The following is a 24,647-nucleotide window of genomic DNA, read 5'->3' as shown; positions in this document are numbered from 1 at the left end:
GCAAGAGAATTTGGTTGGTCAACTTCACTATTTTATCGGCTCTCTACAGATGATAAAATTATTCGATTTGTTTACTTTTCTAATCGATACTAGGTATTAACTGGCCGCTCATGCAACCCCCTTCACCTCTCCTCCCGCTCCTATGCACAAAAACAATACTGGGCACCAGATTGTTGATCTCGATTCCACCATCATATCGATAGTCGCTTCAATAAACATACTACCACGGCAATTTTCCAAGTAGCTGATTATGCTCAACCCACAGTCTGGGCCTCTTTCTGGGAATGGGAATGGGGGACTCAGGCTCAGATAATTCTTCGTCGGGTGCTTCAACTTCCACTCCATAGTCACTCGTTTTCTCTTTTTCTGGATTTTCATCTGCTGAATCCTGTTCTCCGCTCTCACTGGAGCTCTCGCCTTGCGGTTTGTCTAGTTCACGGACATCCAGAGTAATTGTGCTCCCGTCTATGATAAGTTGCCCGCCTTTAATGAATGAGAGTGTCACGAGACCGGCATTACACAAAACTATAAGGGTTTTTCTGAGTTCATTAGCAGTCATTATTTCCAGTAAATCGCAACTTTCGGCTTCGTGTGTCAGGACAACTCGATGACCATGTATCAAGACCACCGCGATCATACGCCGCGAAGTCAAATCCTCCTTTTCATTGATATATTCCTCATCAGCGGGCAATTTCATCTCGTAGACTCCTCCGCACGTCATGTGGATAGCCCTTCGAAGTTGTGAAGCTCTCATTTTTTCGATTGCGAACAAGACCCTTCGTCTCCAGACGGCATCTTCGTCTTTTTTGCGATCATCGAGCACCTCTTCAAACAGTGATTCATCTTCGTCCTCATCTCCAACGTCGTTATAATCTGAGTCACCCTCCTCCCATAATTTGACTTGAGAGATTACTCTCTGACCTTCCAAACGTAGATCGCAACGAATCTTGGCTCCACGAGTCTCTTGGTCGACACAAGATTTGTAAAACAAATCCCGAACAAACTTTCGAATTTCCTCGACATCCATCATGGTGTATGCCGTGATCATCTTTCGCGAATTATTATGGGATAGCTTTGATGGGTCAATGTTGATCATAAAAATAGCCTCGTTTTTTTCATTGTAAATAGGGCATCCGTAGCCTTCGTCCCTGACAATTTGAGCCATAATGAGTCGAAGAAAATCTTCATCCAACCTCAAAAGACACTTGGTGAGATGTGCTCCCAAATCTGCCTCAGTGAAAAACCTTGGATACCTTCTCCGTTCCATGTTTTCCCCTGTCTGCAAATTTCGAGTCTCGATTTAGATATATTCAATATTAATCTTACTTTAGTGTTGTCGGTTTTGATTTGTTTCTGGGTGTGAGAAAAAGAATGGTATTGGTCAGATGTTTGATTTTGTCAGGACACGCTTGTAAACAATCAAAGATTTCCGTCATGTTTGCTCTTGCATTTGTTATTAGTAGAGACTATCCTGATAATAGCGTGTGGCCATACATCTAGCCACAAGTCGCTACATGTGATTGACTTCCCCAATAGTCGGCAAGAACCCCCGTGGGTTCACAAGTTCCTTCCTCTGCGAAGATTCGTACGAATCTGCACAAAGAATATTCCAGCATCCCCCGTCAACCATTGACTACACCATTCCTCACAAAACTCATCAAGAACAATGCGAAGTTCATATGCCCGCTCACGGGAAACGTGTTTGTAGACTCCCAGTTTGCTGCACCACATGATTTTTGGTACGAACTTGATGAATTCTACATTTGGCTCTTCTGCACGGATTGTAAATTTGTAAAAGTCGTTGCGATGAATGGCCTTGGGTCTTTCGTGAGATTCTGGCGCGTCTAATTTCTCGAAATATTTGTTGAGTCTAATATCGATGGCTTTTCTGAGTCCAGAATAGTCGAGATCTCGAACAGATACGTTGGTAGATGCGTCGGAGTCGGACATATTTTGTTGTTGTTTTTGTTGATTCTTGAACTTTAGTTGTATTGAAGTCGAATTGATTTCGAATTTGTGTCAATTAAATTGATATGAAGCTTAATCGACTTGGATTTGAATCGGAATCAAACATCAAAAAGTCGAGGATGTACTGAAATAGTAATTCATCATAGTGAGATCATGTTTCACCATAGCTAAATCACGTGTAGGGTGTTTACCAGTATTCACTAGTACTGTACAATAGCTAGGAAGTTAGTGTCTTTACCTAACTTTAGTGCTCGGCATCCGGCCTATCCCAATGGAGGATATTTTGATTCAGATAGCGTGTCGTGAGTGAATCTTCTTATCTTTTAACCAATTTCGGAGGTAGGGGGAGTTTCGAGTGAATTTAGGAAGGGGCCATCAGGAATCAGAATGGGACATTCCTGAGTCGAAAAAGTCTATAAGATCTGGACTATTAGCATCGTCACATCATGACGCACCTAATCAACGCGAACTAAATGTAAATGTATTTTCACATTCCCAGTGCTCCGTAAATCATTCTGTCTTTACTTATATCTCTAATTCGCATCTCCCCATTTTTGCTTCCCCCCATTCCATGGGTCGAGTAACATAACCGACAACCTATTTCTACTTGCGAATCTGCCGCAGTTCTGAAAGATCCAAATAACTGATTTCGAAACTCTTTGATGCTTCTACTCAAAGACTGCGAGTGCAGATTCGTAGAAGCACGAGCATTGGGAATTATGAGGGGTAGAGCATGGAGGAGGGAATTCATCAGATGAAGTGAACACGGAAGTATCCATAACCTTCTACCATTTAGCTACCGCATTTGGCTAGTTTCCTCTTGCTTTTCAGTTGTACGGTACATGCAAATGCTACTGCAGAGCAAGCCAGGTAATTCCTTTGAATCCGATACTACAACTAGACGGTTTGTTGTATCATATCTGCAAATTCCAAAGCCTAATATAGATTCGCGCATCCTTCGAGCCTCTTTCTCATTTCGCAGGTGCAAAGCTGGCGTTTCTTCTTGCTCGCCTCATTCCGCCTTGAGCTACTTATCTTATGGCCTACCTTCTAAATCTCGTGCTGGGTCTTCCCTAATTTTTCGCCGTCCAAGTATCAAATCCAAGTCTCTCTGACGCCAATTCATATCTATTCCTCTTGTGTTGTGCTGCACCTCAGATGAGTATGAAAATAATGGGATCCGGCAGACCTTAAGATCTAACGGGTCTATTGCCATACTACAAGTCATCAAAGAAAGATCTTTCTCTTCATAGGCGGGACACTGCCCCCAAGAGATCGTCAAGTTAGACGCGCCACGGAAATTAAATTGCAAGTTAAACCATGGGCCAATAGTAGCACCAGAGGCCGAACATCCTCCCAGAACTATAGCTTGCCCAATTATTGAACGACGGCTCGACTCGTGCTCTCGTAGTACTAGACAGTGAGGCATTTGGTATCTGATTTGGGTTGGCTCTTTGCTGTCGAGATGTGCGTATGCTTGAGTAACAAGCAAGTCTTCTCGCTGTGTATCTTGGGATAGTAGCGCTACCAGGCCTCCTTCATCATCCATGACTTTGAAATAATCTTCCGGAATCTCGCTTTCAAACCCAGGTAAGATTAGTTTTGGCCAGCGACCACTTTTATCATGATGAAACATACACCCCAACTCCCCTTCTATACGCTTTTTATGAATCTTATGATTTGGTCGAACATCGAGCTTCTAACTACTGTCCGTAAATTTCAAATTTTTACAAGAAAACCATTCTACGTCTTCTGCATATATACCAGCAGATTAATCAAAGCTGATATCTTTTTCTGCGTGCTAATGTATATCAACGCTCTCTGAACTTTTGTGCGCGAGTGCTTGATAGCAACTTTCTTCGGAGCAATGTATTTCCGAGCATTTTGATTGTTCGATTATACTTGTCATTTCCAGAACTGCTTCACCAAAAATATCTGAGGTGTAGTCTGGCTCGATAGGCAACACATCCTGCCAACCAACCTTTGAGAGAGCTCCATTTATCTTGTCCCGAAGATCTTGGCATTGCAAGTCCCGTGTCAACTCTAATAGAGGGTGTAAAAGGAAACGCTGATCTAATTTGCTAGCTCGATACGCCAAGTACCGATAACGAGGATCAGCACAATAATCACAGCAAGAATTTGAAGCAGGATCGCAACGGCTTTTCTGCCAGTCTAATATGGAAGCCCTTGTCATTCCTTGTCGGATCATTGTCAAAAAAGCAACGATGTTTAAGAGATTGCACGAGCAAAGCCAGCCGGTGTTCATATCGGACTGTGTAGCTTGTGATGAAGTGTGTAAAGCTCGCTGATGGGACGATAGTTACTTCCACAATAAGAAATTACAATTCCAGCGGTAGAAACCTCCTGCAGGATCCATAGTCGCTTGAAGTATGACCTCTCCATGAAGGTGAAAATGCTCTTCGAGCCGTTCTCTTGCTCGTCTTGAGTGGTTATGGCCCATGCTAGAGATTTAATTGTATCTTTTATGAAAGTAAGCGCAGAGGCTCGATCGATATCGGTCATTCCTTGCTCAAAGCTCTTGACTTCACAGAAAAACCTGATCACAAGCTCGCTGTCATCATCATGCGACCCTACGCAAGCGAAGAAGATATATGAAGCATTTTGATATATGTGCCTCATCATTTTCGGTTGATCAACTTTCTCTTCGATGTTGTATTGGTCGATACATACGGAATCCGTCCAAACACATCGGACGCCAAACCATTTTGCTTGTCGCAACGCGTAATCCGCATTTCGATTTAGTTTTTAGACTTTTGCCGTCAACATTTATAGTTGAGATAAATTCTGGACTATCCCGTACGTACGATATGGCATGGTGTGATGGCGTATGTTCAACATGCCATATGCTAATGTTACAACGCGATTCGGTTGTCGAAACCTCCCCGTCGACATTGTCAATTTCTAATAATCGTATGAATGTTTTAGGATCCGAAAAAGATTCATGGTAGAATTCGGATATAGAATTTGCCTGTGAACTTTTCGGGAAGATACCGATTATGCCTTCCATTCCTCGACGCACATCACTACTGCCCTTTACAGAAATTTTCACATATGCTCTTCCATCATGATGTGGTATGAAGAGAAGCTGTGGAATATCTCAAAGTGATAGAACTACTGAGAATCATAATCGATGACTGCACGAACTTTTATGGCCGCCATGCGGAGATAAAATGTATCCACTCATTTACCGGGCTAGACGCATCCTCCAGCGACGATCAGTCGGAAGCTTCTCTGGATCGATTTGTCCTCTTTGTATATCTTTAACACAGATCAGAACTCCTTTTCCATGAAAGCTTCTTTTTAACAAACGCAGCCGAACCCCTTTAATCTGTTGGTACAATGCAGTCAGTATTTTCCAATAGATTTTGTGTTACCAAGTTGCCTAATTACCCACAATACAAGAAAATTATGGATCAATCATCATCCATTATTCCGCGAATGAAAGACCTCACATGAATGTAAGTAGATCACCTATATAGGATTAGCGCGGTTGGATTGCGACCGTAAACCTGGCCTCAACCCCTCCTTCTCAAAACACAGGCCCCAGGGAGCAATTTAATTTCCAAAGAAAGGAAGTACGAAATTGGTGGCCTTCGTAATTGCGGATTCGTCGAAACCTCTCTAAAATACTTTATCTATCCAAAGAGGAGATAAAATGACGTGAAGAAAGATTATATATATATCTTGAGTATCACCCACGAATACGCCACGATATCGCAATTATGTCTTCCTCTCCAACCTCCCCAGATCTCACGCTGGCGAATAAAGATAAAGAAAATGGAGGACTTACGCTTGCTATCATCGGTTGTGGTGAGTATCTCTCCTATGCTGCTCATCTGTCTGTACTCTTGTGGGAGGTTGCACAGATCACAACTCATCAGCCCCTTTATAAGTCACCTGACATATTTCTTAGGAACAATGGGCACTTCAATCCTCACTGGTATTCTTAACGCAAAATCTAAAGGTGCTGCTACCGACTCAAATATAAACACATTTATCGCCATAGTCAACACGATGGCATCCGTAATTCGTTTGCGCAAACAATTCCATTCGAGCGAATCACGTGTTCACATCCTAGTTGGGAATGACGGGGTGCTTCAAGCTATGCAGAAAGCGGACATTGTTCTATTGGCGTGTAAACCATATACAATTGAGGGAGTACTCTCGATGCAAGGAGTAAAAGAGGCGTTGGGAGGAAAACTGGTGATTAGTGTCGCAGTAGGGACACCGGTGGAAAAAATGACTGCTGCGATAGGAATCTCGGAATCTTCCATCGGAAAAGGCAAAGGAAAAGAAATCGCTATCGTTCGCGCAATGCCGAGTCTAGCAGCCACTTTCGGGGAATCGAATACCGTAGTAGAAGTATCTCCTTCGATGGTTCTTTCGCAACAAAATAAATCCATTGTTCGCTACATTTTTAGATGTATAGGATCGATAGTGGAAGTGGGGCCTGGGCAATATGATGCGGCTAGTGTGATGGCGGCCACAAGCATGGCGTTTTTGACAGTGGCGCTTGACGGGATACTAGATGGGGGTGTGAAGGAGGGGATCAAGAGAAGTGAGGGAAGGGATATCTTGGTGAGGAGTTTGAAGGGCTTGATTGGGCTATTGGAGGGTAAGGGAGAAGAGAGTAGTGGGGATGATGGAAAGAGAGATGGGAAGACGAATGGCAGGACAAAAGAGAATTCGAAAGGAATGACGGGTGATGAGATTAGAGAACAGTTCAGTAGTCCGAGAGGAACGACGATTGAGGGGTTGGTGGGGCTGGAGGAGGACAGAGTGAGGTATGCATATTGTAGGAGTGTGATGAGAGCGACTAAACGAAGCTTGGAAATGTAGTTTTATCATTTTTGTGGCGTTTGAGGTATATAGATATGCATTAGTGGTATTGAACAAGTGTTTCACTCTTTTTGTTCTTTCCAAATTCCATTTGTCCTGTGTTCCGGCTCTTACTTTTTTCCAAAGCAGCGTAAGTATTGTATGAGCTCTTCAAATTCTGAAGAATTAGAAAACTAAGGGACAAAACTTGAAAGGGTAAAGAACAATTAGCCGACCTGAGGTCAAACTTTATGCGTGTGAGAAGAACATGTCAACTCCGGCGGAAATGATTCGACACATGTCTTGGATTCTATTCTTCAATGCAAGCTACTGTTGATGGTTTTGCTTTCCAGGTAAAGCTATAACGAACGACACTCAGTCATGTAATCGCAATTGATTCAAACATGTATTCCGATATTGCAGAACAGCAACGCACAAAAGAGCAGATGCAAAGAACACAACGAACAGCCACAACAAGACATTACGAACATGGTTGGAGTCTAGAGCAGGACGAATTTTCTCTCCTACTTTAATAGAACACCGGATGGGCATTTCATTGCGGCAGAACAGTATTGCACAGTTCACTACTGAATGACAACAACACTTTTCAAAACCAGCCCTTGCTGTACAAGATCGAGTCATAAATGCCCCCCCCAGTCTTCAATTAAGAAGGTTTAGCAATCTAGTATGTGTTGAGAGTAACGATACTGAGGGAGGAATTGTCTTCCTCCAACGGAAACATCGGAACGGACTTGAGAATGCCATGGGTTTAAAATTACACCACTCCTTAGGTACACCGATACGAGATTCTGAGAAGACCGCTAGATTCAATAGGAAGTGTAAGCCACACCATTTTGCGTAAAATACCTTGACATTTCATAAACGTACTCTCCAATGCAACTTGTGAGCAGCTAGCGCAGCTTTCCTGTTAAACGCCGGTAACATTCTCCCTTGATATCACTATCACGTTAAACCTGTGGCTACATGGCCCACTTCAACGTTGAATTAACCTCAAAGATCTGGCTTGAGACAAAATTAAATTAATAAGATTACGCCCAGCTATGTGGTGGCGCTTTTGCTGATGTCAAATTTACCATGTCGTTTACTCCTGCTGCTGCCAAGGGTACCGGTGAACGACATCTTTGATAAGATAAGCATCGAGTGCGATTAGTCGAAAGGAGGTTCTCATAGCTGCTTTAATAATTATACACGCTGCCATCACTAATTTAAAGCGGCCAGCCAGATGACAAATCTGAGAATCCACCATCGCGCGTACTCATGAAATTTCGAGATGAAAAAATCAACCTCAATCGATATCGACGCTCTCATACCTTTCCAGAACGAATCAACATACCGTCATTAAAGTCATTCATACGAGAACTACGTATCATCCTGGCTAAAATCCTCTCACGGGAAATTAAAATTATATATTTATCTAAACGCAACGGCTGTTCATCTGAATCGAGAACTTGAAACTGCTCAGCCGCTTTCTTCAAGCTACTGGTCAATGCTATGAAACGAAAGAAGACATGTTATACTTCTTTCAAGAAATTGAACAAGCTCTTACGTCCATAAATGTCACAATTCTGTACAGATTCGTTTCGTGGCATAGATCTGACAAGGTCAGGCGTTTTTCTCCTACCCTTCCACTTGGTACTAATGCTGGAAACACGAAAAACTGTGATCAAAATCCATTTGACTATTATACTAGCTTAATCCAGAAAAGTGGGATGAGTACATTGACCAATCAGGATAAGGTACATTCACAGAATGAGGGACTAGACTCTTTCACCTACAAGTCACCAATCGGAGAAAGTGTGCTCTTGTAAGCACCAACAATCGGTTCGTCTCTTGGATGAGCTCATCTCAGGTTTTCGCGCCGGCCAAGCTATAGAAAATCGATGGTAACCGATGTTGGCCTGCTATAGGACCATGTCATTTATTGATTTCTGGGTCTCCATGTTATCCTACCGCAAATATTATCGGGACTTTCAGATCATCTGTAGACCATTTACTGAAAGACAGGTTAGCGATTCTCCAGAATTACGATTTCTTGTCTTCCAACCCCTCTAGAGATTTACTTTGAGATTTGCCTATGAGCTCATCCAATGTAAATCAAAGGATCCATTCTTTGAACACACGTCCTCACGTCATCCAATTATACAAAGATGAGACACCAAAACTCTGGAGCAAGGCTCAACTGCTTCACAAATGATCTCCACTAGTGTGGGATTACCTTGTAGCTATTTTGTAGTGGATCGTTTAAACCCCTGACTTGTTGGAATAAAATCCCCGAAAAGATCCAATTTTAGGACCACAAACGCTCGAGCCACATAGCCCACAATCCGACCTAGAGAGAATTGTAGGCTTCTGTCAATGAGATCGAGAAACCAATTTTTCGACCGATTTCCAGCAATGCCATAGAATTTTGGGCCTTGGCTCACTTGGGAGATCCGCTGGCCATCATGGGCTTGAATATAAAGCCTGCCGATTCCCGCTCCTCGGCTTGCCACAATGGTCGGTGGGAACGTCCAATCCACTGCTCCTTCGTCTCTTTCACAAATTAGCAGCGTGACTTTATTGGCTTTAGCCTTGGCACGAGGCATATTGTAGTGATTAGGAAATCATTTACATCAAACTTTATATTACTACGCGGTCATTCACAGAAAAGGAAAGTTGTGTGAATCATCGAATTTTAATTGATTCAAAACGTCCTGAAACCTGCTTAAGAACAACGCACGAAACCTCTCTCACAGACAAAGTACTACCAAACAAGATGCATATCTCTTTGCGCCACATTTTGGCTTCGCTGTCTGTAGCAGCCCTCACTTCTTCCGTTGTTCAAGCTATTCCAACAAAGATCCAGCGAGATTCCGAGTCCTCTTTATTAGCCAAGCGTGCAAGTTCAAAAGATAGCTTGACCCGCGACGACTTTCAAAAATACGCCTCATCAGCTATCAACGCTCTCCAGAAAATATACTGGAACGCTCCGTCTGGACTCTGGGGCTCCTACGATAATGGCGGAAAATTCTCCCCACAGTGGTGGCCTTCCGCCAATGTCCTTACGATGATGGCCAACTACTATGGAAAATACCCAACCACAGCTACATGGATGCCAGATGTTTTTGCAACAGTCTTGACGCATGCTCCAGCGTATGCAAAGGAGTTTCTTAATGATTACTACGATGATGAACTTTGGTGGGTATTGGCTTGGATTCAAGTTTACGATGCAACTGGAAATGCTACCTATCTTGATACCGCGGCAGCAATTTATGAAGATCCTAAGAGTGTTTATGGTAATACTCCTTGTGGTGGCTTATGGTATGTTGTTTCCATTCACTCACGGTCAAATGACCACCAAATTTCCCTTACACAAATCACGCCATAACCTCTCTGCAACTTATCATGTGGCCCCTCTCAATAACAATAACAATCTTACACAAGCCGAACAAACATACTAACAATTAATCAGGTGGGACAAGAAACATGCCGGCGTTAACAGCGTAGAAAACGAACTCTACCTCACCGCTTCCGCCAAACTCGCTAACCGTCTTCCCGCTAAAAAGAACTCCCAAGGTCAAGGCTACTATTACTCCCAGGCTCTGATTGCTTACGACTTCCTTATCACGAACACCACCACTTCCATGAACCCCTCTACTCATCTCTTCAACGACGGCATCTCTATGACTACATGCAAAAACAACGGGAAAATCATATTCACCTACAACCAAGGCATCATCCTATCCGGTCTCACCGAGCTCACCTGGAGCACAAGAAGTCATTCCTACACTGCTCTCGCGGTCCAAATCGCTAACTCAGTCATCGCAAACATGACGACCTCTGAGGGAATCCTGCAGGAAAAAGCCTGCGAGCCCAACGCCTGTGACGGAGACGAACAACAATTCAAAGGCGTCTTTACACGCAATCTCGCATTCATGGTCAATAGAGCTACCGGCATTGACGCAGATGTCCTCACCAAGTATCGAGCTTTCCTGGCGCTCAATGCAGAGAGTATCATTCGCAAAGATACAAGTAGTGATAATATGCTCGGATTGGTGTGGAGTGGCGCTACCAAACCGGTGTATAGTGTGCAGAGTGATGGGAGCGCTTTGGATACACTTGTGGGTGCGGCGATTACGGCTTTGGATTAGGGATGAGATGAGATGAGTTGACGACTTGTGATGGGATGGGATGGGAATGAAAGGGAAGGAAGATTATGAAGACATGATAGGGGAAGTAATGATGTACCCATTCCCCAAACGCCTTTTATTACTGAGGCAAATTTCCCACCGGAAACTTGCACATTTATTTTATTGCTATGGAAGCAAGCAAAGCGTGGAGTTTTTTTCTTCTTTTCAGCGGGGGCTCAATAGATACCACTTTGCATTTGTATTATTGATTTATTTATTCATCTCACTGGCGTTTGGGGTACGGGCTGGAAAATACATTTTTCTGAGCATTTGAGATGGATTTTATTTTACGGAGGAATGATGATAATGATGATCATTTAGTCTAGGACTGAGTTGTTCATCATTATATCTTCGGGTTTGCATATCTGGTTACAGACGGGACTGTGGAAAAGTTCCTCGCTGGATGGAACTTGGGTAGTACACAGGGAATATCTGCACATGCATAGGTACATACAATATAGCATAATTTACACCTTACCTTGCATTTTAACTTAAATCTTACAAACACACATACCTGTGCACATTTTCCTCCCGTAAGTAACGAAATCTCGACCCCCTTCCCTCTTCCCCCAGAAAATCCACACCCAATAAATATGAAATGCAAAATCCAAAGCTCATCAATCGACACGTTTGAGATAAGAAAATGCGAGAAAATGCAAGAAAATGCATAAAAGTACAGATGAACCGCAAACGAAGAACCATGTAGCGATCTCTCGGTTAGTGGAGGGTGTTTCCCTGTTGCATGGTATGTCATGCGAAGATATGATGGGTGTGGTATATGTGAGACAATGGGTTTTCGCTTTTGATAAGGAATTATTGTAGTGAGTTTAGTTTGTTTGGTTGATGAGGTTTTTTGTTTCGGAGTGTGGTGGGGGAGATATTGGTGAACTATTGAGGTGGATGGGTTGTTGTTAACGCTAATTGCTTTTTTGAAGGGGGGGATGGGAATATCACCGACTTGTCAGAGAAGGCTAAGGGGCAGTGAGAAATACATGGGAGATAGAGATCAAGAATGGGTAAAATCACTTTAGGCACGAAGTAAGCTTATATGACGTGATCCCAAGATCAAGGGTTCACCTCACCAAAATAACCCGATCATATTAAACATCGCAAATTTTTTTGAATTTGAAGTGTAGAAATATCATTGATACATGAGAAACTAGTTTGAATCCCATGATTCAATTACATCCCCGGTTTGATTTTCTTCATTCACTTGTATGCTGATACCGCAAGATGTGTTTCCTAGCAGCCGATTATCTGTATGATTTTAATTTCTCAGGATACGCCAAGTTGAATTCCCTGCCACATGTCTTTCAAGTTCGTAAAAGCCATTGATCAGAAGTTAGGAGCAAACCAACCAGCCAGCGACCCAGAGCAGCAGCAATGCCGGTGTTTTGGGCAGTGGTCGAGGATGTTAAACGCAAAGCGAGACAAGTAAAATAGAATACAATGCAATGGATCATTTAGATGATTTCATCGGGCACAGCTCCAGAACTTCTTTGATATGTAAATTCAGAGCCCTTCCTGATAGCGGTTTTCTGAAACAGTCAAAGTTGCCAACCTCTTGGACCGCGCGATCCATATAATTTCGAAAATTGCTTCCTTCAGTTTCGCCCTCACCCCGATTAACATCGTATTCGCGGAGACTGGATATGAGGTTACGCACAAGGGCCAGACCCCAATCATCCGTGAAGGAACAATTGCCAGTATGAATCTTTCCCACAGGTTTGTGGGCAACATTGCTCAAATTTAGAGCGCGAACTATCTTTTTATACAATTGGAAAGGAGTCCAATTGTAGTTCTCTGCTTTCGGTAGTGGCTACAGACTGCATTCGCTGAAATGTTTGCTCATAAGTCCATACATGGCCAACTGACATAACTCTTTGCATGGGCTTAGCACATTGCCGGTCAGCAGTCCCCCCATAATATTTGTCGTACAAGTTATCAGGAAAAAAATCATACCTTTACACAAGTTAAAGATCGTATCTACAAGCTGTTAGAGCGACGAAAATTGATAAGTGGCATTGGGCTAACCTGTGATTTCAGGAGGTAATGGACTCTCTTCCAAACCTAGAGAATAGAGTTTGGATTTGAGAATGCGATGTTGGCGGTAAAATGGCTCATCCATCAGCATGCACTTCCCATCATTGTCGACGAATAGTCGCAGTGCCAGAGTTCTCGTCATATGGTAGAAGATGTCTTTCCTCCCAAAGTAATAAGCAATCCATAACCACCCTTCTTGCTGGTCTAATCGATCTCAACCTAGAAATTCGACTTTAAATCGAATTCATTATTATATCCATTCTAACCCTAATACTAGTTTCATTAAAACTAGTACGAATTCAAACCACCTTTTTAAGATCAAATAGTCTAATGTAAAGATTTAAAATGGCATCTGGTGTAACCTTTAAATCTGACCTCTTAAGAGGCAGATCTAATTATGTTGAATGAGTAAATAAAGCTAAATTATATCTCGAAATCAATGATTTTATGCTATATACTGATGATATAGAAATCCAACCAAACAAAGCTCTCTGTATGAACGAAAATACAAGAAAAGCTCACTCACCTGAATTAGCTATTAAGTTTAATAAAAGAGTTTCAGAATTTCAAAGGAAACCTAGAAAAAGCAAATAAATTCAGATCTATTCAAGCTCTTTCTTATAATTTGACTTCAATTCAACTCTCATACTATATTCGATTTATCCCTTAAGCTAAAGTGACCAAGTCTTCCACTAATACTAGAATACCAATATTATTATTACTATTCTAGAAGCCAACCTCCAAGACTTGGTGTGGTATATGCGCTTCTGTACACTCATCTTTCAACCAACGCTGAATCCATGATTTTACCAATCTTCTACAATCTTATTGATCGCAAAGGATGGCAGTCTGCTAATAAAACTCCGTATGATAATTGTGAAGGTATTTCCGAAAAGTTCAGATGCGCAATCTGCAGAAGAATCAACAAAGCTTCTGGATTGTCTTCCGTGAAATCTAACTCGATGTCGGGAAACGGCTCTTCAGGAACGGCGCAAGCTTTCTTCGAATTTGGCTTTTTTTTTCATTTCTAAGTGAGGAGGATAGAAGAGGAAATGGAGGAAACACAAATTTCTTCCAAACTGGGCTGGCGAAGCAAAGCGCATGAGATGATAATCTGAAAGTGATTACTCGTCCACCATTGTTGGCTTTGGCTCGTACATCGCCGCCTTCGAGAATGAAAGGATACTCCTGGTTTTCCATTTCGTTGCAACGGAAATTTCGGCGGTGTTGTAGTAGCAGTCGCAGTTGTGGTTGTGGTTGTAATAGTGACGCGATTGCTGTTGTTTCAACGATCACTTGAGGTTTCTGAGCTCCCGAGTAAGTTTTACAAGCTTAGCGTGCATCTTCCAGCTCGGATAAAGTATTCCCAGCCATCAAAATCAGACACCTCATATTTACTGTTTGGGTTTATCAAGAGTGAACTTATACTTCTTACTATTTTTTTCTTCGCTGACTCATCCATTTTCCCCATTCAGTACCAAAAGCCCCATCACTACTCCCAATTTTGTTTCCCTGATCAAACAGTACTGAATGTGAATAATCACCACCTCCGCTCATTTTTGTCATCATCTCAAGGTCCCCAAGTGGTACCATGCTCACTCGCCCATGTGCACACATGAAAGGAAACTTGCAATTTGCCAATCTTCTGACCAGCTCCCTGCACTCATCAACACCAAGTTCATCATTGAACATAATTGCAGTCCTGCAAGCTCTACTATTCAACAGCTCCAAGATGCTCTTTGGGATGTGAGCGATCCTATCAATCCAAGTGGATGCTAAGGTAATGGTAGGATGAGCCGTCGGTTGCTCATTATATGAGTAAAGCTCTGTACGGAGAATATGAAGGAGTAAGTTTGGATTGGCGATAAGTCTTGCTGTTATCAAAGGTGGAAGATATTGGACGGTGATAGTGGCAGCCGTTGACGAGACAGAATAAACGATTCCCCAATATGAGAAATGATCCTTGTGGATACGAAAAAGTTGAGAATCTTTTGTTGAGATGTCAAAGCTAAGGGGCTTCTCGAGGGGGGTAGTGATTACTGATGCTGAGGCTGGAATATTTGAGACTGTGGGGTATATCAGAAAATCAGACAAAAGAGTTTCTATTCGAATTCGCTCGTCCGCTGCGTGCTGATCGATAATCACAAGAAGAGAATTTGAATCTTCTCCAGCCACAGATCTTCTTTGAAGGGTGGCTAGAATAAACTTTTTATCTACTTGTGAGATGATCTCTGCATCTCGTAAAGCATCTTTCGAAATGCGTCCATGAAGTCCTGATGAAGTTTCTTTAAATGCCTTCTCGATTTCAACTTGTGAACAGTGTTGATGACGACCATGTATGGCTTCTTGTGTCTCCAGATCTAACCCATCAATCGATACTTGAGGTATTGAGGGTTCAACAGGAGCAAAAATTGGGTTCTCCCACCTATCTAGAATGTCATCGATCCATGGAATTGGTTGCCTATCACTTGTGAGAGATTTTTGGACCGCAGTCAAACGAGAGGATGAATTGGAAATACATTGTTTCCCGTTCTTTTTGTCCTCTTTCTTTTCAGATACGACAAGGCCCGTTCGCTGGTTCACTAAAGATTTGACCTTGTTTACAGGATTGACCCATACAGCCAATTCATCTCCACTTGCATCTGATTCTTGCACTTTATCAGTGAACGATGTTGCTCTAGAGATTGGTGCTTGAATTTCTGCAAAAGGACATCGTGTCAATTGTCCTGATTTGGAAATCAAAGGTTTTGCTGCTCGCACCTCCGCCTTCGAGCTAACTTGTGGCGTTGTACTTAAGCTTTCTGTCGTATCTGTAGACTTTCTATATGGCTGTTCAATCCCTGATTTGATTTTTGACCAAGACTCAAAAGGGGAATCAAACGCAAAACGCGACTGACGAAAAGAAGGAAGCTTTACTTTCGTTCCCAGCGTGTCTATTTTTGCTCTTTTTTGGCTGTGATTTTCGTGGCCATCATTGAACGACTCCGGCGTAGTTGAGAAAGTGTTCGTATCTTGAGAAGATTGGTTGGTCTTCATTGGCTCGCTTTGCTCCAGAATTTCTGAATCTGTCGATGAAGTGGCCAATTCTAATCTCTTAGTGCGATTCCCGCGTGCCAGTCTCGGCCGAAAATGATTTCTGGTCAAGAACTCTACAATAATCGCCTGTAAAAATTCGAGAATCTTGTCCAGAGCATTCCGCTTCTCGTCTAACACGTCCTCAACTTTCAATCTCGCATGCTCCGGTTGATCGACTTTGTGAACATTGATGTAAAACATAGGCCATCGATCAACACTCTTCCTCCCTCCTTTGAGCTCTTTGTTGGTATATCCATCACCCTTATACCTTCGGTCTTTTGATCTCCTTTTCAATTCAATTTCATCAAGCTCGTCTGCCTCTTCCTGATTTCCGAACGAAGAGTTGAGGAACCACCGATTAATTTCTTCATAAACAAAATTGCAGTTGTCATGAGAAATCAAAGGTTCTATCCCAAATGCTAGAAACTGGATGTGTTTGGTTGCATTTGGGATCAGAGAAATTGCGCCGTTGACAATCAAGCTTGACGTAGAACCACTTACAGGTATCCAAGACGACTTTTCCTCAATTGCGATATACGACGCTTTGGAAAGTATACTACAAGTATTGAACAGATCAACACTACCAACTGGGCGCCATTCAGATGTTGCAGGAGACCTTCGGATGGTAAATTTTTGGTCCATACCATTTTCCTTCATAGAAAATGAAATATCTTTTGGCCATGCAAGCAATAGCGAGACAATGTCTTTACGTAAACCATCCCACATCTGTGCAATTGCCTGCCGGTTTCCAGAGGCAATCGCTCTCTGCTTTACACGTACTGGCATACTGCCGAACAGATTTCGGACAGTAACACGTGTACCATGTTCAAAAGAAGCAAGATGATGTTGATCGGGGGCTGGGGTCTGACGTGACACGATTAAGGATCTATGCATATTTATCGAATTGTGCGAGTGATGCAGATGATGATGCGAAGTAATTGAGAGTAAGGATAAAGCAGATAATGAGGCAATAAAGGTTCCATAGCCCCCATGAGTTGGATTCAAAACATTGAGCTTCGAGGAATCTGGCATAGGTGAGTTATATTTCTGGATGTATCAAAAGATATGTGATAACATACGATAGAGCTTTCCCAAGCCTCCGTTCACCCCGAATTCTGACGGTATTATACCAAGACCATTGTCCTCTACTGTACAACTTCCACGACTATAATCTACATCGATATTGATCCTGGAGCAACCGGCATCCAAACAATTCTTAACAAGCTCAAAGATGACACCGTTAAGGCTGGTAATGGTTGAAGAGGATTTTATTTGTGCAATTACATCTGACGGCAATGGTTGTATAGACATAACGAAAGCAATGAGCAGGTCTTTTAATGTAGGGATGGTCAGTAAACAGAGTAGATATCACACACGATTCATGTGGTTGAAATCATATTGCTCTGCAGGAAGGAGTAGAATGAGCAAGAGCCATCTAGCAAAATCATGTGAATGATTAGTACGGTAAAGATAGATTCATCGTAGGAAGGGAAACTCATCCACGTTGAAACCTTTACATATATGGGGGGCTGGCAACCACAGCTGTTCATATATATACCAGTGAAGTATAAATGAAAAACTTGCAACTTTCGATCTTGAAGCATCAGAATGGTGAACCATTCGAGTAGACGACAAATCAATGTTAGGCAGCGAGGCAGCTCGATTGTGCATCACATGATCAGGCCTCAATCTGACACTAAGCCTGAGTGAGACTAGCCAAGATGCAGACGCCGTGGTAATTATGACGGTCGGAGGTTTAGATGTGAATCATCCGAGAGGTAGGCTGCAGCTTATGTAATTGGGCATCAATCGATTGATTGGCTTAATTGATTGATCGATCAAACAAGCACCAAGGGTTTTTGGCACTAGAGAAGAGACCTTGGGCTTGGTTAGAGTGATGGTCATTAAAATGAAGCAGCGAATTTCCATTCAAACCAAATCATCATCGTCGTCCGAACTTCTTGTTTCTTTCTTATCATTGTGCCCAAGATAAAGGTATCAATTCACATCCGAATTCCCACTCTCCTTATTTGAAAGATAATTTTGGTTTCTTATTATTACTTTTACTTCTTCTTTCTTTCTTATCTGCCTAGAGCAAAAGGACAAGGCAAGGCAAGGCAAGGCAAAGCAAAGTAAAGCAAAGCGAAATACTGAGATAACACATCAACCCCCAAACAAACAGATCATCTGGAATCTACAATCAAATATCTCCCATCCATTCTTCAATTCTCAATCTTCAAGTCTTTTCTACACGATCTACATCTTGTCCGCATAATACCGCCTCGAGCCAAGCCAAACACTCAAGCTTCGCACAATGGCGGCCACGGAGTTAGCACAGCAACAACAATCTCCTCCAAACTCACAACAACATGGTATGAGCCACATTACTGTTCCATTTTCGTTCCCAGCCTCATAATTGATTCATCACGATCATATTTTAAGTTGATCGTCCATTGACATATCCTCTCACTTTGCCTGACTCTTATTTTCAAATTATCATCAACTAATCGATATGCTAGACCGTCCTGAACAAGTAGGAGGACGTCGCAGACCATTTACAACATGGATGAAAAAGTTCACTAATTTCAAAAGTGGCTCTTCAACTGCAAATTCCAATCAAACCACTAATGCGAAAAGGAATGGTCAACAAACAAAGGCGAGCCTAAAGAAACAATCTCCTTCGAAGAATAACAACCCATATCCAGAATCTGGTCGCATAAATGGTACTGCACCAACGCCTGCCTCTCGCGATCGACATTTGTCATTCTCAACCGTACCAACTGGCAACTCAGTCAGCACGTCATCGTTGGAAAGAAGTCGGAGATCAACTCAATATTCTGAGGATGGACATCCACCGCCAACAATTGGAACCAAATCTGTAGCTCCCACAATGGGTGAGGAACACGATATTGCAAGATCAGACATCGCAGCATCGCATGCGCCATCTTCAGGCGAAGCTACAAATGCTACAATTGGATGCGGGGTTAGCACTGGTAGAGGTGCTGATAGTACATTTTCTTCTCCGGCACCATCTGTCAGATCTTTGACCACAACTCTCACAACGATTCATTCAGCTGGAGCTCCCGGCATGACAGTTTCGCACAATCATGCCTCGAATAATACACAGGGTATTCAATTCACACATCAGTTCCCAACCTCCCCACCAGCCACAGCCTTACCCGCACATTTGGCCCCACAAGGTAGTGGAGGTCACCCTGCAACATACAATACAGCTACAGCAAACAATCTCCTCACAGATAACGCATCTATCTTGACTTTGGCTTCATCTTCTAAACGCAGACGCAGGCGATCTATGGATACTGATGCATCTGTTCGTGCTTTGGCGCCATCTTCGGTATTTGGTGGCAGTCGCGAAAGTCTACCATTGAGTGTTTTGAGTGCTACAATTGACGGTTCTACCATCACATCTCCAACTGGTCTATATCAATCACGCCCGATCGCAAATGAGAGAGCTAGCATTTACTCCTCGACAGGCGTGGCTCCAGCTTTACCAAGTGAAAGGAACAGTTATTACGCCAACAAACAATCTTTGGCAAATGATGGCGGAAGTGTGAAAAGTGGATTATTAGGTCATGGCAGAACAGACAGCATCTCTGGAAGTATCGGTGGTATGGCTGCTCCAGGAAGCCCACTAGCTAGTCCACGCGATCTTACAGGCTCCACCGGAAGATTAAGTCGAAGTAATTCGGGCTGGGGAGAAAATGGTGAACTTGTAGTCACAGATATTACGCACACTCTGGACGGAGAAGATGTAAAAGACAAAATTGTTCGGGAGGAATTGAAAGAAGAGAGCGAAAAGTAATATTTCAGAAGACTGGGGAATTGGAGCGTAAGGAATATGAGGATACGCGATGTTTCCAAATATCAAAGTGGATTTAAGGCGGGACAGAAATACGGAGATGGGACATCGATGAAGATGTAGGCTGGTGTTTGGGTTCTGTGATTTACGGTTTATGCACCAAAGATACCCGATAATTTTTCATCGAACTTTTAGGTTCTTATTAATTCTCGAATGTTCCTGTTTATTGGTTTTGAGAATATCCATGGGGATGAGTGTAATCATCAGTTGATCCTGAGACATGAAATATTGTCTGAAGTATTCCATCTCAAGTTTCCTTACATGATATCGTTTGTGATGCATTACAGCTGATAATATCAGATCATTTCATTGAAACATCAAAACGTCTCTGCGAACTCGAGTTTAGTGAAAATGGAACATAATTCTACCGTCCAAAGTCTGAGACGTGTTGAGAGCTAATCCGCACTAGACTAATTCTCTTTGCATATTGAATTGATGAATGAAAAGTATTTTCTGAATATTTATATTTGAGAATTTGAGAAGTTGAGTTGATTTCGCTCTCATATCTCCATGACAAGTAGTCAATATAGGTGTCTAGATAAGAAAGGAAGTCTTCATTTTGCTTTCTTGAAGCCATGCAAGTCCGCATGCGAAGCGATTACTTAATCATACTCAAACACATTCACGTGATTTACCCATGAAAATACCTTCCGAACCAAGAGCGTTGAACAGGTGTTTGCGTTTCTGGTATCAAGGAGGTATTAAGGATCGTACTAAAGACATTTATAGTAGGCTATAGAGTATAAATACTCTCTGTTGAAATCATCTCTATGTGAACATTATACCTGATGAATCCCTGCTCAACATGTACGGCATTCTTAACTGCTTGACCTCGGCTTCGGTTCTGCCTGGTTGCTCAAATCTCCTGTCGAGCATCGATATGAAAGAGTTTGGATGCCAAGAACATTGAATATACATGGTGCGCGTTTGTCTACGTGTACACTACTTGTACGTTGCAGATACGTCAATAGCCTATTTCGGATCAAGCATGCCTTCTTTCGCTCCCAAAAGAAGTGCCGAGACCAGAGAGAAAATCTCCGAAATCTCCGAACTATCGGGGAACAGATTTTGCGCAATACGCATATCATTACCATATGTCTGCGTAAGAACGATTGTTCGTAAGAAGAAGAAGTCACAGGACTTGTTGATTTGTCAAGAAAAATTTCTGATCATTGGCTCGCTGACCAACTTGAGTAAAACAGGTATGTGGATATGTAGTTGAATTGGAGCCTTCTTTGTAAGTTCAATGTATGTTCTGTAATCCAATGCACGGAAGGTCTAAGACGACTGGTATTCTGATGCAACCCGCTTTTACTGAATGAACTAGGTGGCCCGGCTCGATACCGCATCTAAACGTCATCCCGGACTCTGAAATTATATGGAGCATGCAAAACTGTACAATCAAGTGATTCAAACCAACTACGGACCTGTTCAAGGTATTCCTGCCTTTAACTCTTCCCCAAATGGCAACATCTCGAACTAGGAAGATATCACAGTATGGAATGGTATTCCATATGGTGCCGATACCTCTGGCGACAATAGATGTACACCTCCAAAGAATGCAACCCCTTGGAATACCACTCTTCAAGCCAACAAGATGGGTTATAGTTGCGGACCAGGTAACCCATCTATAACTGATGGCACTGTTAGCGAAGACTGCTTGAACCCCAACAACGGAGGTTCATACAGAGGAAACGGAACCTTCCCACAATGGAACGTCAATTCGGAGACCGACATGGTGACTTTAGAAGTTGGTGATGGATTTAGAGAGGTTCTATTGGTAGCGCAGATCAAGTCGCTGCTATTACCAAATACTTTTCCCACCAAAACCCTGTTTAGATGATGTTTGGTTATTTGGGTTGGGTGATCGATGTGGATCTGCACTCAATTTTTTGGTATATGTATGTATTCTTGATAAAAGCAAAAGGAGTCAGCGAGTGAGCGATTCATTCTTGTGTATATATAGCATTCAATTTGGTTCAAGACGAGATACAATTGTACGCTTGGATTTTAATTATTACTTGTTTTCTCTTACTGCATTGGTTCTATGAATGTGATATTTTCCCACTTGCTATCCACTCAACACCTATAATTCAATGATCTTTTAAAATCATATCTTTATTAGACCATTTCGGCAAAGATTTGCAGTTTATTTTCACAATCGAATCTTCCGCCTTCATCAATATCTCGCGAGGGCAAATCTCAAATCCCATCATTCCAGCTACGGAATTCGTTTTCTCCCCACAACACCTTACACATTCCTCAAATTTACCACTATCGAATTTTCTCCTCCTTTCTCTCCATCTTCCTTATCCCAGTCTTCACCTAAACAATCATTCAAAACATCCCCTCCCATAATCACCACTCTAAAGAAAAACAATCAACTTCTATCCGCCCCGAACCTCACCATAATGATATCCCTCCACCACCACCGCATCCTCATCTTTCTCTTTCTACTCCTCCTTTCCCTCATCCTCCTCTTCCATTTCACATATCCCCACTCTTTAAATTTCAATCTCAATTTAAATCCCCTATCTATTTCTACCTCCCCTTCCTCTTCCCCATCTAAAAAAGGGAAATACATCACTAAAGAAGGAAAACTCATCACTCAGCAAGATGTAATTCAGCTACGGGCAAAAATTAAAGAGGGCGAATATCTTGCGCTGAGGGGATTATTAGGAGATGATGTTTTGGGGGGTCGAGGAAAGGGAGGGAAATTTAGTAAGGAAGGGAGAGGAGGAGGAGAAAAGGTTATTCATCAGGTGTGGCATAATTGGGAAGGAGGATTTGGGAGGAGAGTTGAGAGATGTAATAATGAGAAACGTAGTGATGGGAAATTGGGAGAACGAAATTCAGAAAGGAGTTATGATATCGGTATGAGTATGAGGAAGAAAAACATCCATATCGCAGAAGATAAACAGGGATGGGAGATCACTGGAGACGATGGAGAAATTCCCTACGAATGGGAAGAGAGGAGACGGAAGTGTAGGGGTGTTAATGAACAGAGTGGGTGGGGATATATTGTGCGTATTTATCTCTCTTCTATTCCTGTACTATCTTTTTCCATCTCCATCTCCATCTCCCCCTTTCTCACGGTCCAGGGTCCAAAAAAGTAAAACTGATTAAATACCCACACACAGCTCTGGACTTCCACAACCTCCCTCGCATTTATAAAAACCCACTACCCCTCCTTCCTCAAAACATACATATCCTATCCTTCTAATACCCAACGCGTCGAAGCGGTGAAATATTTGGTGCTGCGGAATTATGGAGGAGTGGTGTTGGATGTGGATACGATTTGTCTGAGGGTTTGGATCCATTTTTGGGATTGGGGTTGTTTGTTGTTGGGGATGAGGATGGGGATGGGGAAGGAATAATCTCAACGCGTATCATGGGAGCGCAGAGGAATCATGGGTTTATAGTCGAGTTGGTGGATGTGTTGATGGGGTATAATGCGCCGGGGATTGACGGCGCAGGAGAACGGGAGAAGGATAGAGGAAGAGGAGAATTAAGTTTGATGGGGAAATTGGAAAAAGGAGAGAAGTTGAGAATGGGTAAGAGAGAATCTTTTGGGGAGGTGTGGGATGCGTATCATAGGAGGATTGAAGAGGGTGTGTTGGATGCGGGTATTAATGCGTCTGTAAGAATGGGTGATAAAGTAGAGAAAGGGGATCGAGAGGAATTGGGATTACTGGATAGTGTGGGATGGAGAGTTAATGTGTTGCGAAAGGGAGAAGGTGCTGGGAGGGGATTTTTCGGTGAGTTGTTGAATTCCGTTTATCTTCCTTCCTGTGGTGAACAGGTATATCTCCAATATTCAGCGGAGAGTACTAGTCTTTGAGTCATCGACTTATTTTTTTCTTCAATTCAACCTTGAGCCTTGAAGTACAAGTTGAGGCAAACTTAGACCAAAAGAACTAACCGCCCCCAGGTCCGCACCCACGCCACTCCAATCCTGCCCCCAACTTTTACTCCCCATCCAAATCCAACCCCCGATCTAAAACCCCCCACACTCATACTTCTCCCACTCATCTTCTCCTCCCCTTCTCCTCCTCATCTCCATTTCCCTCCTCATAACCCTAATTTTCTACTCTCATCGCCGTTCTCACAGACGAAAACAACCGCTCATTCGTCGCGCGTCGAGTATATATGAGAGGGGGAGGAGGAGGGAGCGAGTGCTTAGAGGTGCGGGGTTAGGTGGGGGGAATGAGGGGAGCTTGTTTGGTGGATGTGGAAATGGAGATGGGGGGTATGGGAAAGAGGTTTTGGGGATAGAGAAGAAAACAAGAGAGTTAATGATCGAAAAAGAGTATAAATATAAAAGGGAGGAGGGAATTGAGAGATGCGGGGTGTGAGGGGTACTGATAGTTTTTTGTGTGGAGGCTTAGCGAAGAAAGATTCTAATAGAGACTGGAATATGTTTCCGTGAAAGGATGACTATATTTGCCGAGTTTGAATTAAACGAGCCCGTGGAAAATGATACATGGAAAAATAGTCCTACGCACAAAGGTTTGTTGAATGGGAGAATATTTCGACAGGCGATGTTGAATATCAGGCTTGTGAAACGGGAGATGAATCTCTGGAGACAACTAGGGCGCATAGTCTGCGTGATTTTACCAGAAGATGGGCGAGCATGGGCTTTTATTGATGTT

General features: G+C 42.7%; 11 protein-coding genes across 11 annotated transcripts; 6 read left to right on the top strand and 5 right to left on the bottom strand.

Annotated features, from left to right (window-relative positions):
• Positions 1 to 220: 220 nt before the first annotated feature.
• On the bottom strand, positions 221 to 1,950 carry EAF01_003879 (uncharacterized protein; the record flags this gene model as incomplete). The annotated part of the gene is made up of 2 exons (XM_038912133.1): positions 221 to 1,275; positions 1,590 to 1,950. 2 exons carry the CDS (start codon positions 1,948 to 1,950, stop codon positions 221 to 223), a joined length of 1,416 nt encoding a protein of 471 aa, XP_038771817.1.
• A 1,054-nt stretch (positions 1,951 to 3,004) lies between these two features.
• EAF01_003878 (uncharacterized protein) lies at positions 3,005 to 3,517 on the bottom strand (the record flags this gene model as incomplete). Its single annotated transcript, XM_038912132.1, has 1 exon — positions 3,005 to 3,517. The coding sequence occupies one exon, from the start codon at positions 3,515 to 3,517 to the stop codon at positions 3,005 to 3,007; it is 513 nt and encodes a 170-aa protein (XP_038771816.1).
• Positions 3,518 to 3,769: 252 nt separating this feature from the next.
• EAF01_003877 (uncharacterized protein) lies at positions 3,770 to 4,611 on the bottom strand (the record flags this gene model as incomplete). Its single annotated transcript, XM_038912131.1, has 2 exons — positions 3,770 to 4,240; positions 4,312 to 4,611. The coding sequence occupies 2 exons, from the start codon at positions 4,609 to 4,611 to the stop codon at positions 3,770 to 3,772; spliced, it is 771 nt and encodes a 256-aa protein (XP_038771815.1).
• A 1,100-nt stretch (positions 4,612 to 5,711) lies between these two features.
• On the top strand, positions 5,712 to 6,828 carry EAF01_003876 (uncharacterized protein; the record flags this gene model as incomplete). Its single annotated transcript, XM_038912130.1, has 2 exons — positions 5,712 to 5,799; positions 5,903 to 6,828. 2 exons carry the CDS (start codon positions 5,712 to 5,714, stop codon positions 6,826 to 6,828), a joined length of 1,014 nt encoding a protein of 337 aa, XP_038771814.1.
• Positions 6,829 to 7,211: 383 nt separating this feature from the next.
• Positions 7,212 to 7,953, top strand: EAF01_003875 (uncharacterized protein; the record flags this gene model as incomplete). The annotated part of the gene is made up of 3 exons (XM_038912129.1): positions 7,212 to 7,299; positions 7,425 to 7,646; positions 7,856 to 7,953. The coding sequence occupies 3 exons, from the start codon at positions 7,212 to 7,214 to the stop codon at positions 7,951 to 7,953; spliced, it is 408 nt and encodes a 135-aa protein (XP_038771813.1).
• Positions 7,954 to 9,340: 1,387 nt separating this feature from the next.
• Positions 9,341 to 11,482, top strand: EAF01_003874 (uncharacterized protein). Its single transcript, XM_038912128.1, has 2 exons — positions 9,341 to 10,128; positions 10,280 to 11,482. Exons 1-2 carry the CDS (start codon positions 9,584 to 9,586, stop codon positions 10,956 to 10,958), a joined length of 1,224 nt encoding a protein of 407 aa, XP_038771812.1. The 5' UTR covers positions 9,341 to 9,583; the 3' UTR covers positions 10,959 to 11,482.
• A 974-nt stretch (positions 11,483 to 12,456) lies between these two features.
• On the bottom strand, positions 12,457 to 13,315 carry EAF01_003873 (uncharacterized protein; the record flags this gene model as incomplete). The annotated part of the gene is made up of 2 exons (XM_038912127.1): positions 13,032 to 13,315; positions 12,457 to 12,758 (listed from the first exon to the last, which is right to left on the bottom strand). The coding sequence occupies exons 1-2, from the start codon at positions 13,180 to 13,182 to the stop codon at positions 12,457 to 12,459; spliced, it is 453 nt and encodes a 150-aa protein (XP_038771811.1). The 5' UTR covers positions 13,183 to 13,315.
• A 1,159-nt stretch (positions 13,316 to 14,474) lies between these two features.
• Positions 14,475 to 17,426, bottom strand: EAF01_003872 (uncharacterized protein; the record flags this gene model as incomplete). The annotated part of the gene is made up of 2 exons (XM_038912126.1): positions 14,475 to 17,140; positions 17,195 to 17,426. The coding sequence occupies 2 exons, from the start codon at positions 17,424 to 17,426 to the stop codon at positions 14,475 to 14,477; spliced, it is 2,898 nt and encodes a 965-aa protein (XP_038771810.1).
• A 626-nt stretch (positions 17,427 to 18,052) lies between these two features.
• Positions 18,053 to 20,597, top strand: EAF01_003871 (uncharacterized protein). The gene is made up of 2 exons (XM_038912125.1): positions 18,053 to 18,487; positions 18,635 to 20,597. The coding sequence occupies exons 1-2, from the start codon at positions 18,430 to 18,432 to the stop codon at positions 19,936 to 19,938; spliced, it is 1,362 nt and encodes a 453-aa protein (XP_038771809.1). The 5' UTR covers positions 18,053 to 18,429; the 3' UTR covers positions 19,939 to 20,597.
• Positions 20,598 to 20,983: 386 nt separating this feature from the next.
• On the top strand, positions 20,984 to 21,838 carry EAF01_003870 (uncharacterized protein; the record flags this gene model as incomplete). Its single annotated transcript, XM_038912124.1, has 2 exons — positions 20,984 to 21,097; positions 21,479 to 21,838. The coding sequence occupies 2 exons, from the start codon at positions 20,984 to 20,986 to the stop codon at positions 21,836 to 21,838; spliced, it is 474 nt and encodes a 157-aa protein (XP_038771808.1).
• A 1,548-nt stretch (positions 21,839 to 23,386) lies between these two features.
• On the top strand, positions 23,387 to 23,836 carry EAF01_003869 (uncharacterized protein; the record flags this gene model as incomplete). Its single annotated transcript, XM_038912123.1, has 1 exon — positions 23,387 to 23,836. One exon carries the CDS (start codon positions 23,387 to 23,389, stop codon positions 23,834 to 23,836), a length of 450 nt encoding a protein of 149 aa, XP_038771807.1.
• Between the last annotated feature and the right edge of the window lie 811 nt (positions 23,837 to 24,647).

This window comes from Botrytis porri (genome assembly GCF_014898465.1).
Source record: "Botrytis porri strain MUCL 3234 chromosome Unknown BPOR_005, whole genome shotgun sequence".
In the NCBI taxonomy this organism is placed as follows: Eukaryota; Fungi; Ascomycota; class Leotiomycetes; order Helotiales; family Sclerotiniaceae; genus Botrytis; species Botrytis porri.
This window is presented reverse-complemented; position numbering and strand designations above follow the sequence as displayed.

Coding starts and splice junctions, on each gene's coding strand:
- EAF01_003874 (XM_038912128.1), top strand. CDS start 9,584: ATGCATATCTCTTTGCGCCACATTTTGGCTTCGCTGTCTGTAGCAGCC. Junction 10,129..10,279: donor ACTCCTTGTGGTGGCTTATG/GTATGTTGTTTC, acceptor ACAATTAATCAG/GTGGGACAAGAAACATGCCG.
- EAF01_003871 (XM_038912125.1), top strand. CDS start 18,430: ATGGCGGCCACGGAGTTAGCACAGCAACAACAATCTCCTCCAAACTCA. Junction 18,488..18,634: donor TCCAAACTCACAACAACATG/GTATGAGCCACA, acceptor TCGATATGCTAG/ACCGTCCTGAACAAGTAGGA.